Source organism: Carassius auratus, chromosome 15 (assembly GCF_003368295.1).
Source record: "Carassius auratus strain Wakin chromosome 15, ASM336829v1, whole genome shotgun sequence".
Lineage (NCBI taxonomy): Eukaryota > Metazoa > Chordata > Actinopteri > Cypriniformes > Cyprinidae > Carassius > Carassius auratus.
This window is the reverse complement of record NC_039257.1, coordinates 7,091,415-7,114,880: the sequence shown is the minus strand read 5'-3', so window position 1 is coordinate 7,114,880 and position 23,466 is coordinate 7,091,415. Positions and strand designations below refer to the sequence as shown.

The window sequence follows — 23,466 nt, the reverse complement described above, 5'->3', positions numbered from 1 at the left end:
AATTGTTGATCTGTGTACAAATTCAGATTTGGCTGTTGTTTTTCACCATGGTTCACATCATAAATTGCATAGCGTTTTTAAGATGATGTTTCAAGTTAATACTGTGTGATTTATATTCTTACTTTCTGAAGCTAAAGCAAGTAATTATTATATTTTATTATAAATATAAACTTTTTATTATTTTAACTGTTTATCTTGATCCTTTTCTGCCTTGTTTTAATGTTTATATATATATATATATATATATATATATATATATATATATATATATATATATATATATATATATATATATATATATATAATATCTGAAGATAGATTAAAAAAAGTCTAAGATGGTTTTCTAAATAAATAAATATGAATATATTTTTTTTATATATATATATATATATAATACTTTGACAACCCTAAAAATACATTGTTACGTCTTTTCCAAAAAAATTCCATAGTAACTAGTATCCATTAATTCAATGTACATTACATGAACTTTTTTCATACTTGTGCAGATTACACTGAATACTTTAAAATAAATTCTTCTGCAATGCTCATCCACTTTCTTTCTGAAAACATGTCCCAACATTTTTTACATTGTTCTTTTTCTCCTTTTAACTCCCACTTTTTGCTGTCATTCTTTCTCAGTGAGCCTTGTGCGTTAGCGGTTTGTGTTTCATTTACTGAAATAGGTGGTTGTTTCTCCTTCAGGAACCGGCTGCTGTCGTTGCTCTTCTTTGTGCTAAGCACATTTCACACTTCAGAAGATCTATGTTCTCCCTGCTCTCTCTAAGCGCCGTTCCATTCGACACGACTCAGTAACTGCCAGTATTTGGATTATGATTTAAAACCCTTCGTCTCTCAACTCCGAGCTTCCCTCGCATTGTTTCTGTAAGCGTGCATGTGTATGTTTGTATACTCTTGTTTGAGCCAACTCAAAAACCAATTCAATTGACAGTCTAGCAAATAGCATGTAACAAACAGGGCTGATCGGCTCGAGCGGGTGGTGCAGATGAGCCCTGTCACAACCTCTTTTCCACACTGGAATATCGGCCGAACAAGATCCGACATGGCATTGGGCTTGCAGTTTGCTGTCACACGCTGCGATCCACACAGCCGAGTCCTCCATCAAGAATTCAGGGGTCTGTCTCACAAGTACTGGCGGAGTGGTTGATCGCTGGCTCTGTGCTCATTAGACGGACATCACTTTATGGCTCTAGCTGTATTTAAAGATAATTCGATGAATCTTAATAGTCTTTGATGTACTGCTGTATTCCAGCTGAAATGAGCATAGCATTATGCCGATGAGCTCAATGATTGATTATCTCATCCTCCTCATATGCTGCTCTCATTGAATGTGTGTTTGTGTGTGATTTCTTTCAGAGGTGCTGGAAGGGAAGACAGCCATGCTTCTGGGCATGAGTCAGTGGAACTCTAATGATCTCGTTGAACAGATAGAAACCCTGGGCCACATCGACCAGACGCAGGGTAAGAGCTCATAAATGGAAATGTTATGGTTCCTGTCATTAATCGTTCTTCGTATATTACAATTCATGGTTTATGTATATTACATGAAGATATTACAAATGTTCTGCAGTGGTAAAAAATGTACATGGACATCTGAGTGTACCTGAGACTGATGGTGTGAGACTAATGGGATAGTTTATATGTCATTCTAAACCTGTATGACATTTGAAAAAGAAGAGATTTTTTGGTCACTAAAACTTTTTTACCAACATTCTTCAAAAAAATCATCTTTGGATGTTTGGTTGGAACAACGTGAGAATGAGAAAATGTTTTTCATTTTTGGGTGAACTTGTATTTATGGGGCATTTAGGTTGTACTTTGTGGTTGGGAAAGATACTGTACACAGACACAGAGACCACAACAGTGCTCAAATGTGTTAAAAAATGAATATATGGAATAATGTAAATGCAGTTTTTAAAAGTATTTTAAACTTGACACACTTAAAAATACATAATTTTTTGTAATGAGAGACATAAAAGGATTAGTTCACTTCCAGAATAAAAATTTCCTGATAATTTAGGTACCCACATCCATGTCATCCATGCAAGATGTCCATGTCTTTCTTTCTTCAGTCTAAAAGAAATGAAGGTTTTTGAGGAAAACATTCCAGGTTTTTTTCTCCATATAGTGGACTTCAACAGTGACCAACGGTGATGTAGGCAGAAGTAGTTTTGAAGTTCATCTGATTTTCTTCTCCAACTTCAAAATCATCCGACAACGTTGTTTTGACATGACTTGCCTAGGACTTTGGTAGAAGTCCACTACATGGAGAAAAATTCTGAAACGTTTTCCTTAAAAACTTGAATTTCTTTTCAACTGAGGAAAGAAATTAACATCTTGAATGACATAGGAATGAGTAAATAACCAGACATTTCTTATTATGGAAGTGAACTAGTCCTTGAAGCATTGGCCAGAGACATCCGTCTTGATACATATGAAGATAGACCAGCTAACCATCAACCTCACCCGGCCGACTCGAGCAGTCAGAATGACCCAAATGCACATCTCTCATATCCTCGAGGACAAAGGAGGCTGTAATCTGAAATGGCATTTTATAATGCATCTCATTATGTTTTACATTAACCACCCATGTTACAGAAATTGTTCAACCAGCTGCTTGCCAAACAAATCTGTAATTTTTCATTTTAGCCATGAAAACGGAGGAAACAGACGTCAGGCTTCATTAAGCAGCATCATGTCTCAGCTGTCTCCATTGATTTTTCTTACTCTTAGTTCTTATCTATTCTGTTCTTGTAATGGTAAGGGTTATCTAGCATGAGTCATTAGTGAAGTAAACATCAGGATTCTTCACTTACTTGCTGCTTGGAACTTTTTGAAGTTGCTTTCAGGCTAAGTTTTTTTTGTACATAATGTACTTTGTATAAACGTCCATACATTTGTGAAATTTAAAGAGGCTTTTAGCTTCAGCTAATGCTGCTGAGATCTATTCTGCTCAGTGCTTCTTTCGTTTTTGGAAGCTCTGCTAGAATTTGTTCAGTGGAAGGAGGATGGTGTACATTTCTGCAAGGTTTGCTCGTGTAGTAGCTGATACATTGCAGTCAAATTTATGTAAAAAAATTTTACTCCCTCCTGTGATTTTCTGCCTGTGGCATATGCAATTAGGTATCGATTTACTTTTCCATATTGAGTGTTACTGGTGATGTAAATCCATCTGCCTAACACACAACCAGATGACAATTTCCATAACAACATGACATTCCCATATATTATTGAGCTGTTTGTTGTCCTGGGTTCCACATACTTTTGGCATTATGGCATTTTAGCTCAGACTGTGCATGCTAGTATTGCTCAAGATATTTCACCCTTCGCCTCATTTATTCAGGTGGCCTTTTCTCACATTTTTGTTTTCCTCCTGTGTGCAATATGATTGGTCTATTGGATGGCACTCAGGGGGATGGATGCTTAAGCTGATGCGACAGCGTTAAATGAGCTAAGTGAGAGGCAGGCGTTGACCCCACCAAGCCCCTATCAGCTTCGTTTTGAGTGTCTTGTGGCACAATGCTTCTTCCTGCAAGATGAAAGCGATGTTAGCTTTAGGCGGTCCCTTGATCATCATGCATAAATGCTTCTTTCAAGACCAATGCTGTGATTAATACTATGACTCATTAAACCGAAAAATTGAATATTAATTCTACATGCAATTTCTACAGTCCTATAGATTCTACAATAAAACTATAGCTGGGTAAATTTTGAATATTCACTATATTTTTCACAGTTTTGTTAATAGTAATAGACTAGTTTTGGATCTTCCTTGTTTTGCACCTTGAAAACCCATACTAGGGCTGGATGATTAATCGAACAGTTATCAAAACTAAAATTCAGAACCTCTGACTGACATAATTTTCCCACGTCAGTTATTTATTTTTTTTTAAATCCTGTTTAAACTTTCCCCAGGGTTGCCAGATCCTTGAAACAAAACAACCCTTATAGCTAATCAAAACTAGATAAAAACTAGCCCAATCATGTTTTGTCCTCTGTCGGGTGTCCCCTCCACCAAAATCGTGTCAAGGGCGATCGTTTTAATTAAAAATCTGACCAAAAAACAACCCCGTGGCAGCAACCCTGACTTTCCCCTTAAAAACATAATACAGTGTGTGTAGTCACATGACTCCGTCCACTCAGCAGTATGGAAGCAACATAGAACTCGAACACCGAGGCATCTAAACAACCAAGCGAGCCCCGGCCGCACGCTCACCGTCTTCAAACAACACGAGTGTTGTTTTGCTCTCTTTGCCTCACGCATATTAATCAGTTGACACGATGGTGTCGATGTTTAAATAATTTAATATGAGAATGTAAGTGTGCTCACTCCATTTTTGTTTGTAAGAATTTTTTTTTATTAGATTTCATATTGCAATATATATCGCAGAAAAATAAAATATCGCAATGTAATTTTTTCCCAATATCGTGCAGGCCTAATGTGGGGCACTTCTTATATTGGGGGTGGCAACTTGTTTCATAACTGTGGAGCAGCCACTGAAAAGGCACGATTTCCTTTTGATTTTAAGCGTGTCTTTGGTACAGTCAACTGAAGACTACTAGTTGATCGAGGTTCCCTACAGGCATTACATTGGAACAAAAGGAGATCAGAGATCTAAGATGGAGCCAGTCCAATGATTAGGATGTATATTAGTTATATTATATTGCTAAGCATTAGTATGCTTTGATTTCAACTGTTTGAAATATTCAATAAATAATTATAATTAGTTTGTTTCCTTCAATTATTTTATAATCAAAATATGAAAAATGCATTCTTTCATTAGAAAAAAATCCCACTTATAAATATGCAAAAAGAAATGCAGAAAAAATAGCAAAATTATATTTAGCTATTACATATTTTTGTCTTTGTTACAATGACTGATTGAAATGGTTAATCTGAGTCACTTTTTTTTCTCTCTCTCATCAAATAAACTATTTATTAAAAAAAAAATTATAATAGTATAGTATTTTTGATGTTTTGAAAGTCTCTTATATGCACAAAGACTATTTATTTGATAGAAAATACGGTAAAAACAATAATAGTGTGTAATATTATATTTATATAATATTATGTTTCATGATCCTTTTGAAATCATTACAATATGCTGATTTTGTTCTCCAGAAACATTTCTTCTTCTTCTTCTTCTTCTTCTTCTTCTTCTTCTTCTTCTTCTTCTTCTTCTTCTTCTTCTTATTCTTATTATTATTATTATTATTATTGTTGAAAACGGTTGTGCTGTTTAATATTTTGTTGAAACCATAATATCTTTTTACCAGGAATCTTTGATTAATGGAAATTTCAAAAGAACAGCATTTATTTGAAATGGAAACATTTAAACAAAGTCATCAAAAGAATAAAAGATTTTGACTATCTATAACTATATCGCTAAGCCCTAATATCTTCTAAATCTTTTCTTCAAGTTGAAATTCTCTGTTTTTAAACTTAGCATTAATTATATTGAATCCTAATCTTATTTCCCCATAGGTCATTACAGTTGAGACATTTTATTGACAGGATTAAGTGATGGAGGTACACTGAAGTCTGTGGGCACTCCAGGTTTCCAGATTAATTAGCCTGTTTTAAATAGGGGGCTTTCTACCTGGTGCGCTAAAGACTGATGTTAATTAGAAAACAGTGCCGAAGCTGCTTTCACGTGCAGCTAGCGGGGGGTCCTTTTGTCCAGATTCCAGCCAGCTTGAGTTCAGCAGAGCTGTCTGGATGCTGTCTGATCCTGTCGTGATGTAAAATTCTTGATTGATTTGTGTGCAGTACGGGAACACTTGAGTGACAACTGTAGGTTCCTGCCTAAAATTTACATCCTCCAGCATCCATCCTTTAAATATTACAATTAGCTCTCAGAACATTTGGCTTATCCTTCTATGCAGGCAACATCTTGAGTCATCATAAACACACTGGCATTATGAAAACGGTCACATTCTTAGGTGTGGTCACTATGGTGAAATTTCAGTGACATTTCACATGCAAAAAGGCATTTGTACATTGTCGGTAGCAGTGAGATGTGTAAAGAACAACTCACACAGATGTCAGTTTCAAAAACAAACTGTTTCTTTTTTCTTAGCTAACCTTGTTTTTGGTAAAGTTGGTTATAAGTTGGTATTTATTTTAATTTCTTATTCTTTGTTTTATTTCATTTCATTTTTAACATGCTTTGCAATGCTCTAATGTCACATTTTGTAGAAATCAATTGTCACATCTTCCATGTGTAGCACCGTTTGTTTGGCATGCAAAGTTATTGGCAGAGTAGACTGTTTAATATGTTTGGTTAGAATGATGGACATTTCTTTGAAATATACTTTCTCTGCATTAAATATAAACTAGAATTTTTTTTTGATGGTCCTTTTATATAAAGTCCATTGATGTCAAATCTTGTAAAATCAGCAGTACAGCTACTTAGATAAGCCAGAGACGTGATGATAAAAAAATAATTCTCTGAAGTACCTGTAGCTTTCATTCTTTGTTTCTGAATACCGTCTGGCTTTTTATCAGTCAAACAAGCTCTTTGTGACCTGCTGTACTTGACTGACTTCTAAACTGTTTTTTTGTGTTTTTTTTTTTTGTTGAGGGATTGCTTTTATTCCAACTGTTCCTCTTGAGGTGAAAACAGTAGGTGCTTCTCAAAAATGTGACTTATTATTCATGCTACCATTTTTACCTTTCATAGCAAGATGATAATGATTCTATAAATCAATTTAATGGGAACTCATTAGGACCTTTAAAGCAGACACTCCAGTTAATTGCAGTTCCTCGCAGGTAGAAATCTCATCAATCTATGATCTAAAGGATCTGAAATGCCTTCCCTGAGGACTACCTGATTGACGAGCTAAATGACGGACTGATTGTTTAAGGAATCATATGCGTAACTGACAGCTGGAGCCACACCAGACAGATTAGGGATTTGGAGACTTTTATGAGACTCTATGTAAATCTATAAACTTACACCTTGGGAGCCAGTTACATCCCCATGCAGCAGCTCTGGGCTGAGGTTTTGTTTTTGCTCATTTGCTATTTCTAGTAATTACTTTTCAATCATTGGCATTGCCTAATCATCTTGATTGCATGTGTATTAGCGGGTTGAGGGCAGTGATTGTTTATGTGAGCAGATGGAAGTTGGAGTCGAGGAGTAAGGGGGCCTGTTGGCAGAGCTTGGGTTTGAAGACCGAAACAGCCTGATGAATCCTCAGAGAAAAAACACCAGACAGAAGCCAGCAACCTCCTCTATCTGGGTTGCCCTCTATACCTTCCTTTTCTGTCCACTGATTGAATTCAATCAGTGTGAGTATGATGGACTCCAGTAGGTTAGTACTTGAGATTTAAAGCTGGAGCTCTGTTTTGAAGTGATTTGTTAATTTATGCATTTTCCCATGCTTTTGAATCTCTAAGTACATACAGTGCATCTGTGCTGCCTCTGAATCAGCAACTTAGATGTGCTTACTACAGTGGTTCTTAAGCAGGGGGCTACTTCCACTTTTTTAAAAATATTTAAAATATGATAAAACAGCATTAAATTAAGTTAAATCACCTTAAAATCAAGACATTGCTTATTCACCACTTTAACTTCTTGAAAAAAAAAAAAAAAAAGCTAGTTTCACTTTAAAAGTGGAAAATGCTAATAATATTTTTTGGATAGAATCAAAGAAGATATGTCCTTTTTTTTTTGTATCATTAGGCGCATTTCCGTTACAGATTTGCACAAACATTTGGCAATATTTTAAAAATGTTGATAAAAAAGTATTGCGAAATGACAGCACTTCAGTTAACCAATGTTATGCGACTAAAACAAATCTTTTGCCTCTCACGATAAGTCATGGCAATGGATTTTGGTGGGATTTTTTTTTTTTTTGACGGATTTTGGAGAGCCGCTTCAAAAACGTGCGTGGCATGGCTGGCATAAACACAAGCATTGACAAGAGTGGCCGTAATCAGCTTCAGTGGCCCAATCAGAGCCACACTGTGCCGCAGACGTGTGCAGTGTAAAGCATTAATGGTAGGGAAAGCCCCTTATACTGGAGAGCGGCCACATATGAAGTGTTTCTTGGAGGTTATAGTACATTGAAGAATGATCATATGACTTTTTACATATTTTACATACAAATACGAAAAAAAATGTTTCAATTGCAGTTTTGTGAATTATTATTTCTTTTTCGCATTGCCTGAAAATGGAAATGGAAACGCGCCTATTGTAATAGTAAAATTAGAACGTTTTCATTGGTATTTCAAATCATTTTTTTTTTTGTTCAGTTTTTAGTATTTGATGTGTGTTTTTCATATTTGTAGTTTTTTATTTTATTTAAATATATCTGTAAATTACATTTTTTAGTTTTGGTTAGTTTAGTACTAAAAATAAATGAAAATAATGAATTTTGAATAAAATACCAAATTTTATATGATGTACTTTTTGTTTTTTCAAGTAATGCCAATTTTTATATACATGTTTTTTTATCTTTTTACTTTTAGTTAATGATAATAGTCCTGTTGTAAGAATTTCATTTTGTTATAAGCAGTTTGATGTTATAATTTTAAACCAATGTAATTAATTAACAGGTGCTTTCCCATCTATAATGTGCTTTTATCAGAAAGATAACTAAATGGCTGTTATGATATATAATTAGGGGTGTCACGATTCTCCAAATCCTCGATTCGATTGCATTTTCGATTCTAAGGTAACAGTTCGATTCGATTCTCGATTTTTACATTTATTCTCTTTAAAGCACATTTTTCATTTTTCAAACTAGACTTTTATGTAATATAATATCTGACCTTTGTTTGCAATGTACCACATTACACTGTCAAATTTAAAACTTTTATTAACAACATAATGTAACAATAACTTATATCTTTAGTCAATTGAAAACTTAAAATAAACTGCCATCCAGTTTCTCTTTTGTAAGTGCAGTCTTCTTCACAAAAGATGACATTCAAGTTCATAACAAAACAAACAAAAACAATAAAAAATGACTAAACTAACCTTCAAATATTATGACATATCTATTTAAAAGATTAAAGATAAAACACTTGTTAAACACTTCACTGTCATTCATTTAGATTTATATATATATATATATATATATATATATATATATATATATATATATATATATATGTGTATGTATGTACAGTATGTGTGTGTGTGTGTGTGTGTGTGCATCATTACAGTCTGTAAAATATGTGTATCTCTTATTACAAGACTGCAATCACTAGCAATCAGAAGAATTCCAGTTAATCAAGTATCTACAAAAGATCTACTCTATAAACAATGCATTAAATTACATTAAAGACAAAAATAAATTAAACAAGCAAAAGAAATTATTACTTGCATGTGTCTGGTCCACTGATGAAGTCATGGGTCAAGTCAAGTGAATTATTACTCATTTTCTAACAGGCGTCGAATACTGACTTTAGGAAAAGGGGAATAACCAATGACATTTGAGATAACAACTAAAACAGCAAGCCCCGCCCCACGACTGACAAAAATAAAATTGTTCGCGCGAGCAGAGGTGAGATGATCGATCGCGAGGATGTGGGGAATGAGCATGCGTGCGCGAGGGCTTTTATTGCGCGCAGAGTACATGTCACGCGTGCGCGGGAGTTTGAAATGAGCTCGCGGGCTCCCGTTTCTTCGCATCCGATTCAGTTTTCCTCTCGCGGAAGCCATATAGCGCGCGCGCCAGCATCAGTTGAATGCTCGGTTATTTTTGTCATTGATTTGCCGTCATACAACATGGGGGCGTGGCAGCATCGACGATTCCATTTTTTTATTTGAAGTTCGAGACTGTGACTTAATTTCGATCGATTTCGATTTTAAATCGAAATCGTGACACCCCTATATATAATAATACTATTCATTATTATAATTGCAATAATATAAAAAATTAATATAAAATATTTTTTTCTAATTTAACTTAAAAATGGTTTTCCCGCACATCTCCTTTATGACCACGTCTTCCAAGCTGTGGTCAGTTGTGCAGCTCTTCAACATCAACCGCAATAATATAAAACAGTCATGAACCCACTTGGCCACAGATAAAACAATGTAATAAAATCTTGCTCTTGTGCTAAATATTGATCTGAACTTTGCTGACTTTTGATTCTGCCAGCATCTCAGTGTCCAGAGTGTTTGCCTGGCAGAAATATATTGAATATTTCAGTTCCTCTCACCATAACATTTTACTCAAGTTTTCAAATGTTAATGACCTAGTCAATTACGTTGTGACAAAAACAAACTCTCTGCAGTCCAGTTTCTGATAAGACCTCAAGCTTTAGCTGAATAAATTAGAACAAATTACTAATTAATGCAGAAAATAAGAGCCCTAGTCTCTGTTGACTGATTGAATCACACACGTTATCTTCTCCGCTTATCTGAGGGACCACGGCTGACAGGCTCACGTCGCTTCTAGTTCCTCACAGACATGGCTTTTCCGTGCCTCGCCAAAGCCAGACACTCGAACACACCTCATCTGTATTCTCCCCCCACGCAAGCTCCTGCCAAGTCGTATTTTTAACATATGCCTCTTGTAGGCACAATCTCCCTCACACGCTAATTCCCATTTAATTACTTTTCTTTCCTTTTCTTTCTCCATTTAACCACAGAATGCCACAAGCAGGGAAAACTGAAGACACACAAAGCTAGGAACAATATGATGACTCCACAGAGAGAACGATAGATAGAAAAGGAAGGAAAAGGACCATAATTAGGTGTTGATGCAGCGTATTCGCACAGGAGGAGGTCTGAGCTCATGATTGCTGAATTAACTTGTATATATCTGCCAGGACACTGATACCAGTCTGTGACAGAGTCTGCTGTTCTGAGAACCATGTGTTTGGGGTCCAATATTAACAGTTGCCAAGCGCTAAAGCAAAGTAAAATTGGCTTTCGCAAGTATATAAAACATTATACTCGCCAGTTGGCCAACAACATTGCATGGTTTAAGATGAATAGTAAGAATTATGACCTGGCCCTTCATGATGTTGGTTATTTATGCTATTCAAATCTACCAAGAAATAAAAAAAATATATAATAATAATTTTGTTTTCATTAGATAATTTCCCATCTTAAGTTTATGTCTCGCATTTCCTCTTTACCCAGAACTCACATTTTCACATACTTAATATTTTATAATACTTAAAAAATATATCAAGGTGCCTTTAATTGTATTGTATTGTATTTAATTTAATTTGTTTTATTAATAAAACCTACAGTAATTCTATTTTAGGTTAAAAACCTTCAGTAAACCATCCTTACACTGGACGATAGGTGGTAAAACTAATTCACTCCTATTATAATCAACAAAATTGTCTCCACATTAATGTGCTCAATAGATAACAGAATAGACTATAGATTTGACAGATTTTTAAATCACACTATGACTGCACCTCAATATGAATGTTACATCAGAATCTCTAGTGGCTGACACATTGCTGTCCTGCAATGGCAGATGAATGCTGTTGATGCATCTAGCCAGAATAAATGAGCTTGTTCAGTGTTAACACTACACAACTGTTGTGATGTGCCTTCAATTTGTGGTGATATGTGTGTGTGTGTGTGTGTGTGTTTGAGAGAGCGAGAGAGATAGAGACAGAGTTTGTGTTTTGCCTTTACTGTATATTCTCTTATTTGAGAGGGTGAGTGCTTGGGTCAGATTGCTGAATGTATTTCCACTGAACATATTGCTGTCCATGTCAAATTTGACGAGAAGCTGGAATCTGTTATTTTTAACTTTCTGCACCTGGGATTTGGTACAGCCTGGTGTGTTCCCTGGCAAGCAGATGGTCAAAAATGTCTGCTCTGCTCTTCCTGAAATCGCCCACTTTTCCCATGTGGCAGTGACACCAAACTCATTGTGATGTGTCTCACAGTAATGCATTGCAAGTGACAGCCTGTAACTGTTCCACAAATGTTCTGAAGCAATCCATTCAAATACCGCTTGGAACACCGTACATCTCTGATTTGGGGTCTGTTTGTATGTTTATGTCCAAGTACAAAATAATATTCATAATATTTTTATTTATATTTTTTTTAATAAAAAATGAATAAATAAATAAAATAATGATAAATTAACATTGGTATTGTAGTTTTTTTTTTTTTAAATAACATAATATAAAATCAAAACCTTAGTATTTTCAGTATTTCTAATATATCTGCTAGAATTATGGGTTCTTGTTTCCAGGCTTGTTCCAGATTTAACAGAAACTGGGAGTATTGGTCTATTCATCCTTTTTATTTTCACTAAAAACAATATAGTTCAAAACCAAAAAGTAGAAAAATATTATTACACTTTTCATGGTTTGGTTTTGTAGCATTTAAGTTAGTTATATTATTTTCATATATTATAATAATCTATTTAGTTAATTCTTTTTAAAGGGGTGGTTGATTGATAACATTAGTTAGTGTGTAATGTTGCTGTTTGAGTATGAACAATATCTGCAAAGTTGCAGCGCTGAAAGTTCAATGTAAGCAGAGATTTCATCTTTTAAAATTCTGGCAGTTTAACGCCTACAAAAATGGTTTGTATGGGACTACAACGAGTTACTTCCTGTGTTCGTTACATCACAAACCCAGATTAACCCCACCCCTGGGAACACACAACAAAGGGGGCAAGGCCATGTTCTGCTGCTTTAGAGAAGAGGAACCGAAAACTAGGAGTGCATGTAAAAATCTATTCATATATGAATTGCGATTCTGTCTTCAAGTGATTCTTATTGATACACAAGTTTCAAAATCATATGTTCTTAAGCAGCGGTTTTTAATTCTGTTCCTCGTGTCGCCCTGCTTTGCACACGCTTTGCACCCCCCCCCCCCCCCCTCTCTCTCTCTCTCTGTCAGATCATCAGCTCATTGCATACACTCATTTTCTCATAGCTATAAGATGTTATATAAATATATGCGCGTGCTGTTGTCTTAATGTATTACAGTTTTAATCAGGATAAAACCGTATATTAAAACCTAACCAAAGCAGTAACATTTACAAATAACAGCGTATCTAAAAGTATGAGACAAAAACAAACAAAAAACATACCATTAAGAGCCGTGCTTGCACAGGTTCTACGCAATAATCTTCACTAATATACTCTGCGTCTCAATCGGGCTCAAATTGATAAGCAATTTAGATGATGCCAATGTTTACAACCATAGCACTTGCTGCTGAGGTGAGGGGCGGGACATTCAGACAAGCACTGCCGGTTTAGCCAATCACAGCACACTGGACCAGCTAACCAATCGCATATTTCTGAGGGAGTGGTTTAAAAAAAACAGGAACTCATTGAATAATTCAAATGTGGAATAAAGGAATACATTTTTTTTTTAAATCAAGCATTAACACATTAGACTGCACCCCATAAACACAATCAAGCCTAGGGAATAAAAACAGTCAACCAAGTCATCTTGTTGCCCATTTGAAAATTTGCTGAGGCCCCCTAGTGGGCCCCAGCCCCCCGTAGAGAACCACCAGTATAGTGTGAATTGCAAAATTTGTGCTAAAATCTGCAAAAAGAAGAAAACAATAAGTATTATATAGCTTTATGATTTAAGCACTAAATCATTATGGCCTTGAATTTTTTTTTTTTTTTTTTTTTGCATCTCATCTGCAGAAGTCAGTTTTTCTTGGAATTTACAGTTGCTGCTTACTCAACTCATTGGTCAAACTAGTTACATTCCGTGTCCATTTTTGCATTTTTGGTTCTCTATATGATCCTTGCAACAATTCATCTATATGATTCCTAGCTCTCTTCAGTTGAGTTGTACTCTTCACTTCTCTGTCCAATCTCTTCATGAGCTCATCCAATCGCCTGTGGCTGCTGTCAACCCAGGTGTATTTTTGGCAACACTTTCATGTTTACTTCCACTTTATGCATATCTGCATTCTGAACAGCCTCCTCTCTCTATCGCTTTCAATCTCAATCTATTTCACTCTTTTTTTCTCTCTCTGTTTGTCACTCTGTTCTCTTGTTGCTCTCTCATTCTCTCTCTTTCCTTGATCTCTTTCTCCTTATTTCTCTCTCTCAGCCTTGTAATGCTGGTTCAAATACCATTTTTTGATCTTCGAAGCTTCGATAGTAATCAACACCGAATATTCAAAGCTTCAGAGGGAGGGGGCTGAACTTTCTTAACATTCTTAACATTCTGAACCTTCGCATTTTGTTGCAATAAGGATACGCGACACTTTCAGATTTAATCAACTTTTAATAAATTACAGAACCGCGCGAGGCAGAAGCGGCACGCCTCACGCTGGCAGGGCTTATATGATCGGAGAACGGACACTGCACTAGTGATACAAAACACACAGCCAGGCTTGTTAAGAGCAATACTTTTAATATAAACAAATTATTATTAGGCTGTGCTACTGTATGTTTTTTTTTTTTTTTATGGCTGCCGTATTCACAATTATTTTCCAAGCAAGTTAAGTTCACGTTTTTATCACCTGTAAAATTGTGAATAAAATCAGCTAATTTTTTACACCAGCAATATACTACAGGCGTAATACTTGCAGAACTCTCAGTTTTCAAACTGGATGTGCTGTTGTGGTAAGCCAGTTTCAAATCTCACATCTGACACTGCCTTTGTCTTGTCCTCACGCAATTTAAAGTGCTCCCAGCTGAGATAATTTTTGTCTTGAATCATGACGTTCTCTCATGGGCGATACATAAGCTACTTTTCCACTATCGAGCCAAATATTTTTCTTTGTAAGCTGTGCATTTTATTGAATTTCATGTGACATTAAATATATGACAGAGTTTCACTGAAAAGTGACAGTGCTAATGCAGCAAACATATCTGCAGTGTGGAAGCATTTAAAACTGTCTGAGAATGATGCAAAAATCATTGCAAGCAACAACAGCGAGAGACTGCTTAGCACTGCATCTGCATCTCATATCTCTGATGAGAAGTGGAAGGGGTGGTTGTTGCTGGTTACTATATGATGATATGATGGCCTTAAACAATTAGTAAATAAACTGTGGAATCAATGTTTTGTTTTATAAAACAAGCACAAATTGTGCAAGCTTGATAGCCTGGGTTCAAAATCCAAAGCAAGACAAAAAATCTGCGCTGAAACAATGTTACTCTGTATTCAGGCTTCGGACCAGTGTTTCATTTCATTTGTCTTTGGCTTCGGCCAAGAATTTTCAGTTTTGGTGCATTTGTGTTTGGAAAGTTTGCGGATTTAATTGAAAAATGTTGTAGATGTTTTTGTTGGTGAACACAAGGTAGCACTGCTGTATATTTTTGTAAAATACTTTTGTAAATATCATTTATTTAATTGATCATTTATGGGGCAAGTCATGGCCTAGTGGTTAGAGAGTATAACTTCTAACCCTAAGGTTGTGGGTTCAAATCTTGGGCTGGCAATACCACGACTGAGGTGCCCTTTAGCAAGGCACCGAACCCCCAACTGCTCTCCGGGCGCCGCAGCATAAATGGCTGCCCACTGCTACGGGTGTGTGTTAGTGCTGGGCGATATGGTCATTTTTCAAATCGTCATATCGTCAGCCCATGAGATCGACGATACATGATATTATCGTGCATGGGTGGAGCAAGAGAGAGACTCTTTGTTCTTGTCATAGCATAACTATTTAATGTTTTAAACCACGCAGGTGTGCGCCCCATGTTGAGCTAAACGCACCGCCACAGAAACAAGAATGAGATGCATTCTAACACAACTGTGGCATTAAACTCGGCTCGTTTAGAATATTGCACATATATAGGCTGTTCAGATTACTTTTTAAAATGCAATGAAATACCTTATATCTGCAGATGATTTACATCTGTTTGTGGATGGAATCTTATTCAACCGGCTCAATCCTCTTTTGCCCACGTGCTCGCGTGTGTGTGTGTGAAATGCGTTGCTGAAGTGAAATAGCTGGTCAGGTTAATAGCCGAATTATAATAGGCCGCCTTATAAAAATATACATTAAGAGTAGAATGAGCCTAATATCGTCTTGACTATCGCAGATATCTCTGACTATCGTCGATACACGATTCTTACAAATGTTTACAAATGTGGGCATACAGCTTACAGATTTGTTCAGGTTTGCCTGGGAAAAATCCATCTTTTGTTAAACTGCATGATTTTGTCCTCAAAAGAGGAACAGGCTCAGTCACTGAAGGAGCAGTTCTACTCATTGGTTGATTTGTATTTTTATTTTTACTTAGTTTTGCTCCTCTGAAAGAAGAGAGTTGTTGGTTAGATGTTACGTATTGCTTGGAGTGGTCAAATCTTTGTCCATCTCCTTTCTTTCTCTGTCACATTCTTCACTGCCCTCTGTGGTTGTCTCTCTTTCTCTCTCTCTCTCTCTAATTGCTCTATCTTTCTTCCTGTCCCTTGAATCTGTATTTCTCTACAGGATGCTATAAATCTGCAGGGGTAGTGCTGGATGACTGGGCTGCTGTGGGAAATAGAGGACACGAGCTAAAGCAAGAGAGGAAGGCAACTTCAGAGCAGAGTGAATAAGAACAAACTGTCCCCATTGCATTAATAGAGAAGTGACATTCTGGACCAGAGGGTGTGAGGAATGGGGGGGGAATCAATAATCGTGTCTATAATTTTGCTCGGGACCCACCTGGTCTCAAAACAATGTAATGGTTTTGTTGTTATTGCTTTGCTTTGCCATCGCTTTCTTACCTTTTGAGACCAATTGAGGCTAAACTGTGGGCGTTCTCAGCATTCCCTGTTCTGCCACTCTAGAAAAGCATTAAACTCCTGTTTTGGAATTTCATTAACACGTAAAGTTCACCATCTATCCATCATTCTGTCAGTCTGTCTGTTAATCCATCTATGATTCTGTTGTTTCTTCTATCATTCTATTTGTCTGCCTTTGTCCGTTTGATTGTCTATCTTTTTTTTGTCTATCTATCTATCTATCTATCTTCAATTCAATTCAATTCAATTCAATTCAATTCAATTTGCTTTATCGGCATGACCAAAGAGAACGTACAACAGTGTAAGTTGGAAGAATATAGCAATTGAAATAACATTTGAACAAGTAATTTTATTGTAATTTTATTACATTTTATTACTTTAATTATCCATATATGTGGCTCATTATGTAAGCTGAATTGGTTTGTGGCTTGCAGCATCTGGAGAGGCAGTCAGACAGGTGGTAGTAGTAAGAAAGTGGCAGTGAGCCTGATAATGCTTTGGCTGATTGGCAGTGTGTATACAGTGTTAAGCACAGGACAGAGCAGAGCTCAGTGCCCCGGCTGTTTTCCTCGTGGTGCGGCTGTGAATGAAAGCCTGCAGCTGGAATGAGCACAGACTCTCACTACTGGGTGTTTTTTTTTTTTTTTTTTTCAGTCAGTACAGCTTTTCAATGAACGCAATTGCTCCTTGGAGACCCAGTGATTTAGAAGTGAATGAATATGCCATTAAGAGAACTAGTCTGGTCTATCATCAGCTTAGTCTGTTTGAAGTTATTGTAGCTTGGGGTTGTTATGACATCATTCCGGTGGTTCACATATGTGCCGGTTCCCACGCTTGTCTCCGAAAGGATTGATTATGAATCAATGCTGAGTTTGTTTGTACAAACTCTTAACATGCTCTGTTTACGAATGGCGTTTTGTCATTACAGAATGATGGGATTGAAAAAACACCTGGAATTTGACAATATGTTGAATTAATAATGTGGAAAAGAAAACAAGAAAATCAACCATTGTTATTCATAAGTTTGCAGTTGTCAAATAGAAGAGATGCAGTTTATACAGTATGTGTCATATTACCATGAACAACCACTTCAGAGATAAAAATTTAATAAAAATGTTCACCTTGTGGATTGTGAGTTTCCAGCATTTACCTCCTAAAAGCAGATAGACTGATAAAAGGTATTGAGAAGGCATGGACATGAGCTCCATGCTGACTGAATGACTGGAGGCCAGCCAGAACAGGAGCGCTAGATCATGAGTGTGAGAATGAGCTGGCAGAACAGAGCGGGAAGCTACAAATAGAAAAAAAAAATAGAGCGCGGAATGGTGAAGGTGAGGTGTAATGACATTGGCTGAAGGCCAGCGGTCTTATTTGGAGATTCAGAGACACCAAATGGCTTTTTGTTGGTTCTGTTCAATTCCTCTTGTGTGCAATTTGTTACTTGGTTTTGTTATTTTTGTATGACACCAGCCGACATCAAAATGAAGGGCTTTGTCTGATACAAATCCCAAGCTCTGTCTGTTTCCTATTGACGTGTTTTGAAATATGATGGTACCAGTATGTGGCTTTGATAATAACATTACATTTTCTGTGTCATCTCATGAAGAAAATAAATGGAAGGTAAAATCATTAATGAAAGGGGGATGAGTGGGCTTTGCAGGATCAATAATCATTTGCGGTTCTGTTTGCGGTGCATCTGTGCAAAGTGGCTATAATCACCTTCTCTCTCTCTTTTTATATAAATCCCATCTATCCATCTCATTTTCTGACCTTAATGGGCTCAGAGAATCTCTACCGTGTAAGGAGGTCAAAATGTGTCCCACAGACTAGCATTGACGGTCTAGAGGAAGCTGAGGTAAGATGATCTTTTTGAATATTCAGTGTGCTACTGCTTGCTTTTCTATGGTATTGTGCCGTGACCTTTCCATGTTCCTTGTTCACTAGAACAAATGTCAAACGCATGTGCTGGTGTTGGTGGTTCACGGGGGAAACATACTGGACCTAGCGGGCGGAGAGCCAGGCGCGAAGAATGCAGATGTAAACAGGCTGTCCTCAGTGCTGGAAAAAGTGTCTCAAGCTCATTTCCAAGCTGCAGCTCAGCATTTCGTCATCAAGCTGGTGCCATGCCCTGCCGTATGCGCTGAGGCCTTCTGCCTTGTGTCAAAGTAAGTAGCTATTACTGAAAGCCTTTTTAATGACCATGTTTTTTTGGAAATGGGCCATGGTATTCTTTGAAGTTAATACCATGCATGCTAGCACCTGATATCATTACTGTTTCCTTCCAGCAGTACTATGGCTGAATATCCTAGAATGGAATATGTTGCGCCATTGTGCATATACACTTTGAAAGAGATGCCACATAATTAGAGGCTTTGCTCTGATGTCATTGGAAAACCCTCAGGTGAAACTGGCTGAAAGCATGAAACTCGTTTTTATGGGGAAATGCTGACAGATTCAGTCACTGGGCAGTCTTGGGAGTTGGTTTTATGAGCTAGCTGAGCAACTCCATTACAACTAAAGAACATTTGAAAAACATTTTACAAATTTATGTCCTCAAATAAGAGCCCATTGGGCCCCTGGTGCACCGCTGTTCAAAAGTTTTGGGTCAGAAGATAAAATAATGTTTTCGAAAGAAGTCTCTTATGCTCACTAGGACTGCATTTTTATGATCAGAAATACAGTATGCAGTGTGTGAAATATTATTTAATTATGGTATTTATTATTTGAATATATTTTAAAATGTAATTTATTCCTGTGATGGCAAAGTTGAATTTTCAGCAGCCGTAACTCCAGTCTGATTTGCTGTTAAAGAAACATGTCTGATTATCAGTGTTGACAGCAGTTGTGCTGCTTAGAACATTTGTGAACACTGTTTTTCAGGATTCTTTGATTAATAGAAAGTTAAAAAGTACAGCTTTTTTGGAAATATAATTTTTTTTTAACATTGTACATGTTGACACATAAAATACACGGTATACATGCACACTTTGACATTTGATAAAAAAATTGTAATCCTTGTTGAATAAATGTTTGTTTTCTGCAAGAAATTAATACCAACAAAATAAAAGCTCTTTACAGACCCTTCTTTTTTTAATTGTGCATTTTCACATGGAAAAGTCCAGAAGGGAATGCAGTATTTTTTTTTTTTATCATTTTTTTTGATGTTGCAGCCCTCATTTTTACAATAGAACTTCTGTATTAAAGTTGTGAGAATCCAATGACAATAAAAATTTAGAATTATTTACAGAACGAAAAGCAAAACGTTTAATGTACCAACATTTACAAATTTGTGTTCCCAATAAACCCACATTTGCCTTCTACTACAGAAGGCAATGAGCAGTCTATTAATTGCATTGCCTTTCACACAGCATCTCTTCATCTCATGCAGGTAGAACAGAGTGCAGATAAGATTCAAAGCCTAAGCTTAGCGTGATGAGAGAGACATTAATGAATTTAGTCATCCCTCTATGCTGCTTTTCGTTTATAAGGGATGAAATTAATAAGCAGTAAGACGACAGCCCCAAGTAAGCATGTAACTCTAATGCTTTCTGTGAGAATCAGCCTTTATAATGAACAGACTCCCTTTAAGCTGTGAAACCCGATCCATTGCTTCAAGAGCTCAGGGGCTCTGGGTTCTTCCGAGGGATTTTTTTTCTATAGATCTTTTTTTGTGTCTTTTGTCATCACCTGGGTGAAGCAATGAAGATTGAGGAGCTCCATAGTGTCAGAAAGGGTCTTTGATCACATGATCACAATCTCTGCCCACTCCCATGGCGCACACAGTAAAAAAAAATGTCAGTCATTGGGGTACCACAGAGATTAACTTGGTAAACCCTGTTCATGAGTGACATACAAACTGCATTTCCTCTTTTGCTGTGGTTTTATGGTTCAGTGGATGTAGCTGCAGTGAGTATTATACTGACCTGAGCAAAGGACAAAGATGCAGAAACCATGAGTCGTTTTATGTCTATCTGTCTGCGTTTATCCAGTACTGAGAGAGGGGGATATAATAAAAGTGATATAATAAAGAACAACAGCCTACTGGGAGAGACCGAGTATTTGTTGCAGGTCATAATCGTGCTCCCTGGATACCGAATACACACAAACACATACCCTTACAATCACACAATGGGGTTTTCTTTCATCAACACGACTTCCTTTTGCTTCCCACAGGATTAATGAAGGCATAGGCGGTCAGTTTACTTGTTACTTAGACCAGGATCAGCAAGAGAGACTTTGATCTTCTGCTGAGATCTAGCAACGTTTTAAACCGGACTAAACAATTGGGTGTATCTACAAAACCTGTCCAAGTCACATTTCACTCCAAAATCAAAACATCAAATTAAAAGGATGTTTTCTTGAAGTAAATATTGAAGTAATATATTTAAGCAATTATATTAATTTTTAATTTTTCATCCTTCCTACAGCCTGCTTTGTGACTGCTCACGTTTTTCTTTTATCATAGCCTTTTTTAGTCATTTTAATTTCAGTTGCTGCTGCCTTAATTATGATTTTATTTAAATGAAAAGTGTTTTACTGTCTCAGTTTTCTTTATTCATTGATGTTGAGGTGAAATGTGACCTGGACATGTTTTTGTGAGAATCACCCAGTTAATGTTCACTGCTCTCTCCCTCTTGACAGACATTTCAGATGTAGACAGGTCACTGCTGTGTTTAGAGACCCTTTTATAGTGCACACATCATCTTTCAGTATAGCTGCCATGCATGTATGTTCTCATTTCCTCAGTTTAAAAGCTTTGGGAATTGTCTTTGAGACCTGTGTGCCGCCCTGTCAAGCCATCACTGCTGATAATGAGTTTCCTCTTTTAATGAGATGTGCTTACAGATGTGGCTTTACAGTGTGTGTATGAAGCAGCGACTCACACACACACACACACACACACATGACACTCGCACATGCATTAGTGTATGTGGAGAGGAAGCACACAAAAGAAAACGAGGGGCGGAATGTTATGGAGCTTTGTGTTTGCCACCTCCAAACAGCATTTCCAATTAGCGACTCTGGCAAAAAAGCTTCCACATTGATTTTCTCTCACCAAAGCACGGTGTGCAAGTCAATTCAGTACGTGATTCCTGTAGTAAAACAATTTGGGGCTCTGTCACAGCTTAGATGGGAAGAAGGTGCACACTGATTTGTCTCTCGAGGACAGTACCACCTGTGAGCTTTGGTGGTGTAAGTTTGCTGACTCTTGTGCTTTGGACCTAGACAACCTGTAACTCCTCATTAGTCTTTGGCCTGAATCTTTGACATTTGACATTTTACTAGTCTGATGACCATTTATGCTACTTTAGTTTGCTTACTTGTGTCCTACTTCAGTATCATATATATATATATATATTGCATATAGAGTTAAGCAACAGTTAGTTTTGGTTTTCCCGTTTCATTTTACTTGCACAAACTGTCAGTTTGAAATTTGTTCAAAGATACGGATACATATTTATTCAGGCAAAAGTAAGTCATTGTATCATTCCCTTAACTGACTGATTGGTCATGAATAAGTTCATAAACCATTCCCTCAATGGTAACACTAGAGTATAAGGACCAATTTTCATTATTAACATATTGGCTGTTTATTAGTCCTTTTGAAGCACAAATTCTGCATGACCATATTCTACTTCCCTAATCCTACCCAATGCCTAAATTTAAAAACTACCTTACTAACTATTAAAAAGAAGCAAATTAGGACTTTGAGGCAAAAGTCGTAGTTAATGGTTTGTTTAAAGCGAGGAAAGGACCTCAAAGTAAAGTGTGTCCCCCTTAACCAATTTTCGTCAAAAACACAGATTCATTCATGAACCAGTGAGTCATTGAATTATTTACTCAACTGATTTGTTCAAAAATACTGATTAATTCATGATTTAAATGAATCATTAAAATCATTACTTAACTGATTTGTTACATGATTATGATTAATTTAGGAACCAGTCAACAACAAGTGAATGTCGCCTTTTGTTTTGAGCTATTTTCATTGGTAGTGCAAAAACACACGAAGCATATTGTGTCTAAAATGCAAGAACTTTAACATTGTTAATATCACATATTTATAGTTATGGACTTTTGTTTATAGGATAAACAACTGGTTTATGAGATAATATATAAACATTGAAGAAATTTACGCCTGTTAACTTTATTACAAATTTAGAGCTGCTGTTATAAATTAATGGGATTGTTTGTGGCAGATGTTAGCTCCCTGACATCATGGAAAGGATGAGGAAATGTTTACTATTTACCAATCTTAGGTTGATTGAGTGATAGAAAGGCAAAGCTTTCAGATAAATATCTTTTATCTGAGCCCCGTTGGCCCTAATGGTCGGAAGAGAGATCTCATTAATGAGTGCTAATGCGTCAGAAACAGAAATGAGATTGATAATGAGACGCTCCTGCAAATTAGATCTTCAAACGGACGACTTCCTTATGTGCAGCAGTGTTTGTGAATGTTTGGTTAATTTCAGCGTGTGTTTTTCAAGAGGTTTTTGGCAGTCTAAAGGTGTGTTATTGATCAAAACTCCTTCCTCTTGGCCTCCTCAGCTGGAGCTAGGTTATTTTGAGACCCAACAGTCATTGCCTGAGGAGCAGGCTAGCAGGGAGTACAGGGATCTTCATTTGTTCTGAGTAGGCTTGGAAGGTTTTGTCTTTGAACTGGGGTCACTTCTGCTAGTGTGAGTCATACTAACATCATTAATGAGGGTGGTAGAATCAATATGTTAGGATTAGTATGACATTAGATTGATGGATAAGTTCTTGTGTTATTTATTTGCACTTGATATTCATAAGA

At 36.5% G+C, this 23,466-nt stretch overlaps 1 protein-coding gene across 2 annotated transcripts in view; it reads left to right on the top strand.

Moving 5' to 3' along the window:
• Window positions 1-23,466, top strand: part of LOC113114894 (membrane-associated phosphatidylinositol transfer protein 3-like) — a 71,892-nt gene that overhangs the window by 18,851 nt on the left and 29,575 nt on the right. For both annotated transcript variants that reach the window (XM_026281974.1, XM_026281973.1), the window contains exons 3-5: window positions 1,375-1,479; window positions 18,455-18,525; window positions 18,615-18,835. In XM_026281974.1, the coding sequence (XP_026137759.1) occupies window positions 1,375-1,479; window positions 18,455-18,525; window positions 18,615-18,835 (397 nt within the window). The remainder of the gene's footprint in view (window positions 1-1,374; window positions 1,480-18,454; window positions 18,526-18,614; window positions 18,836-23,466) is intronic.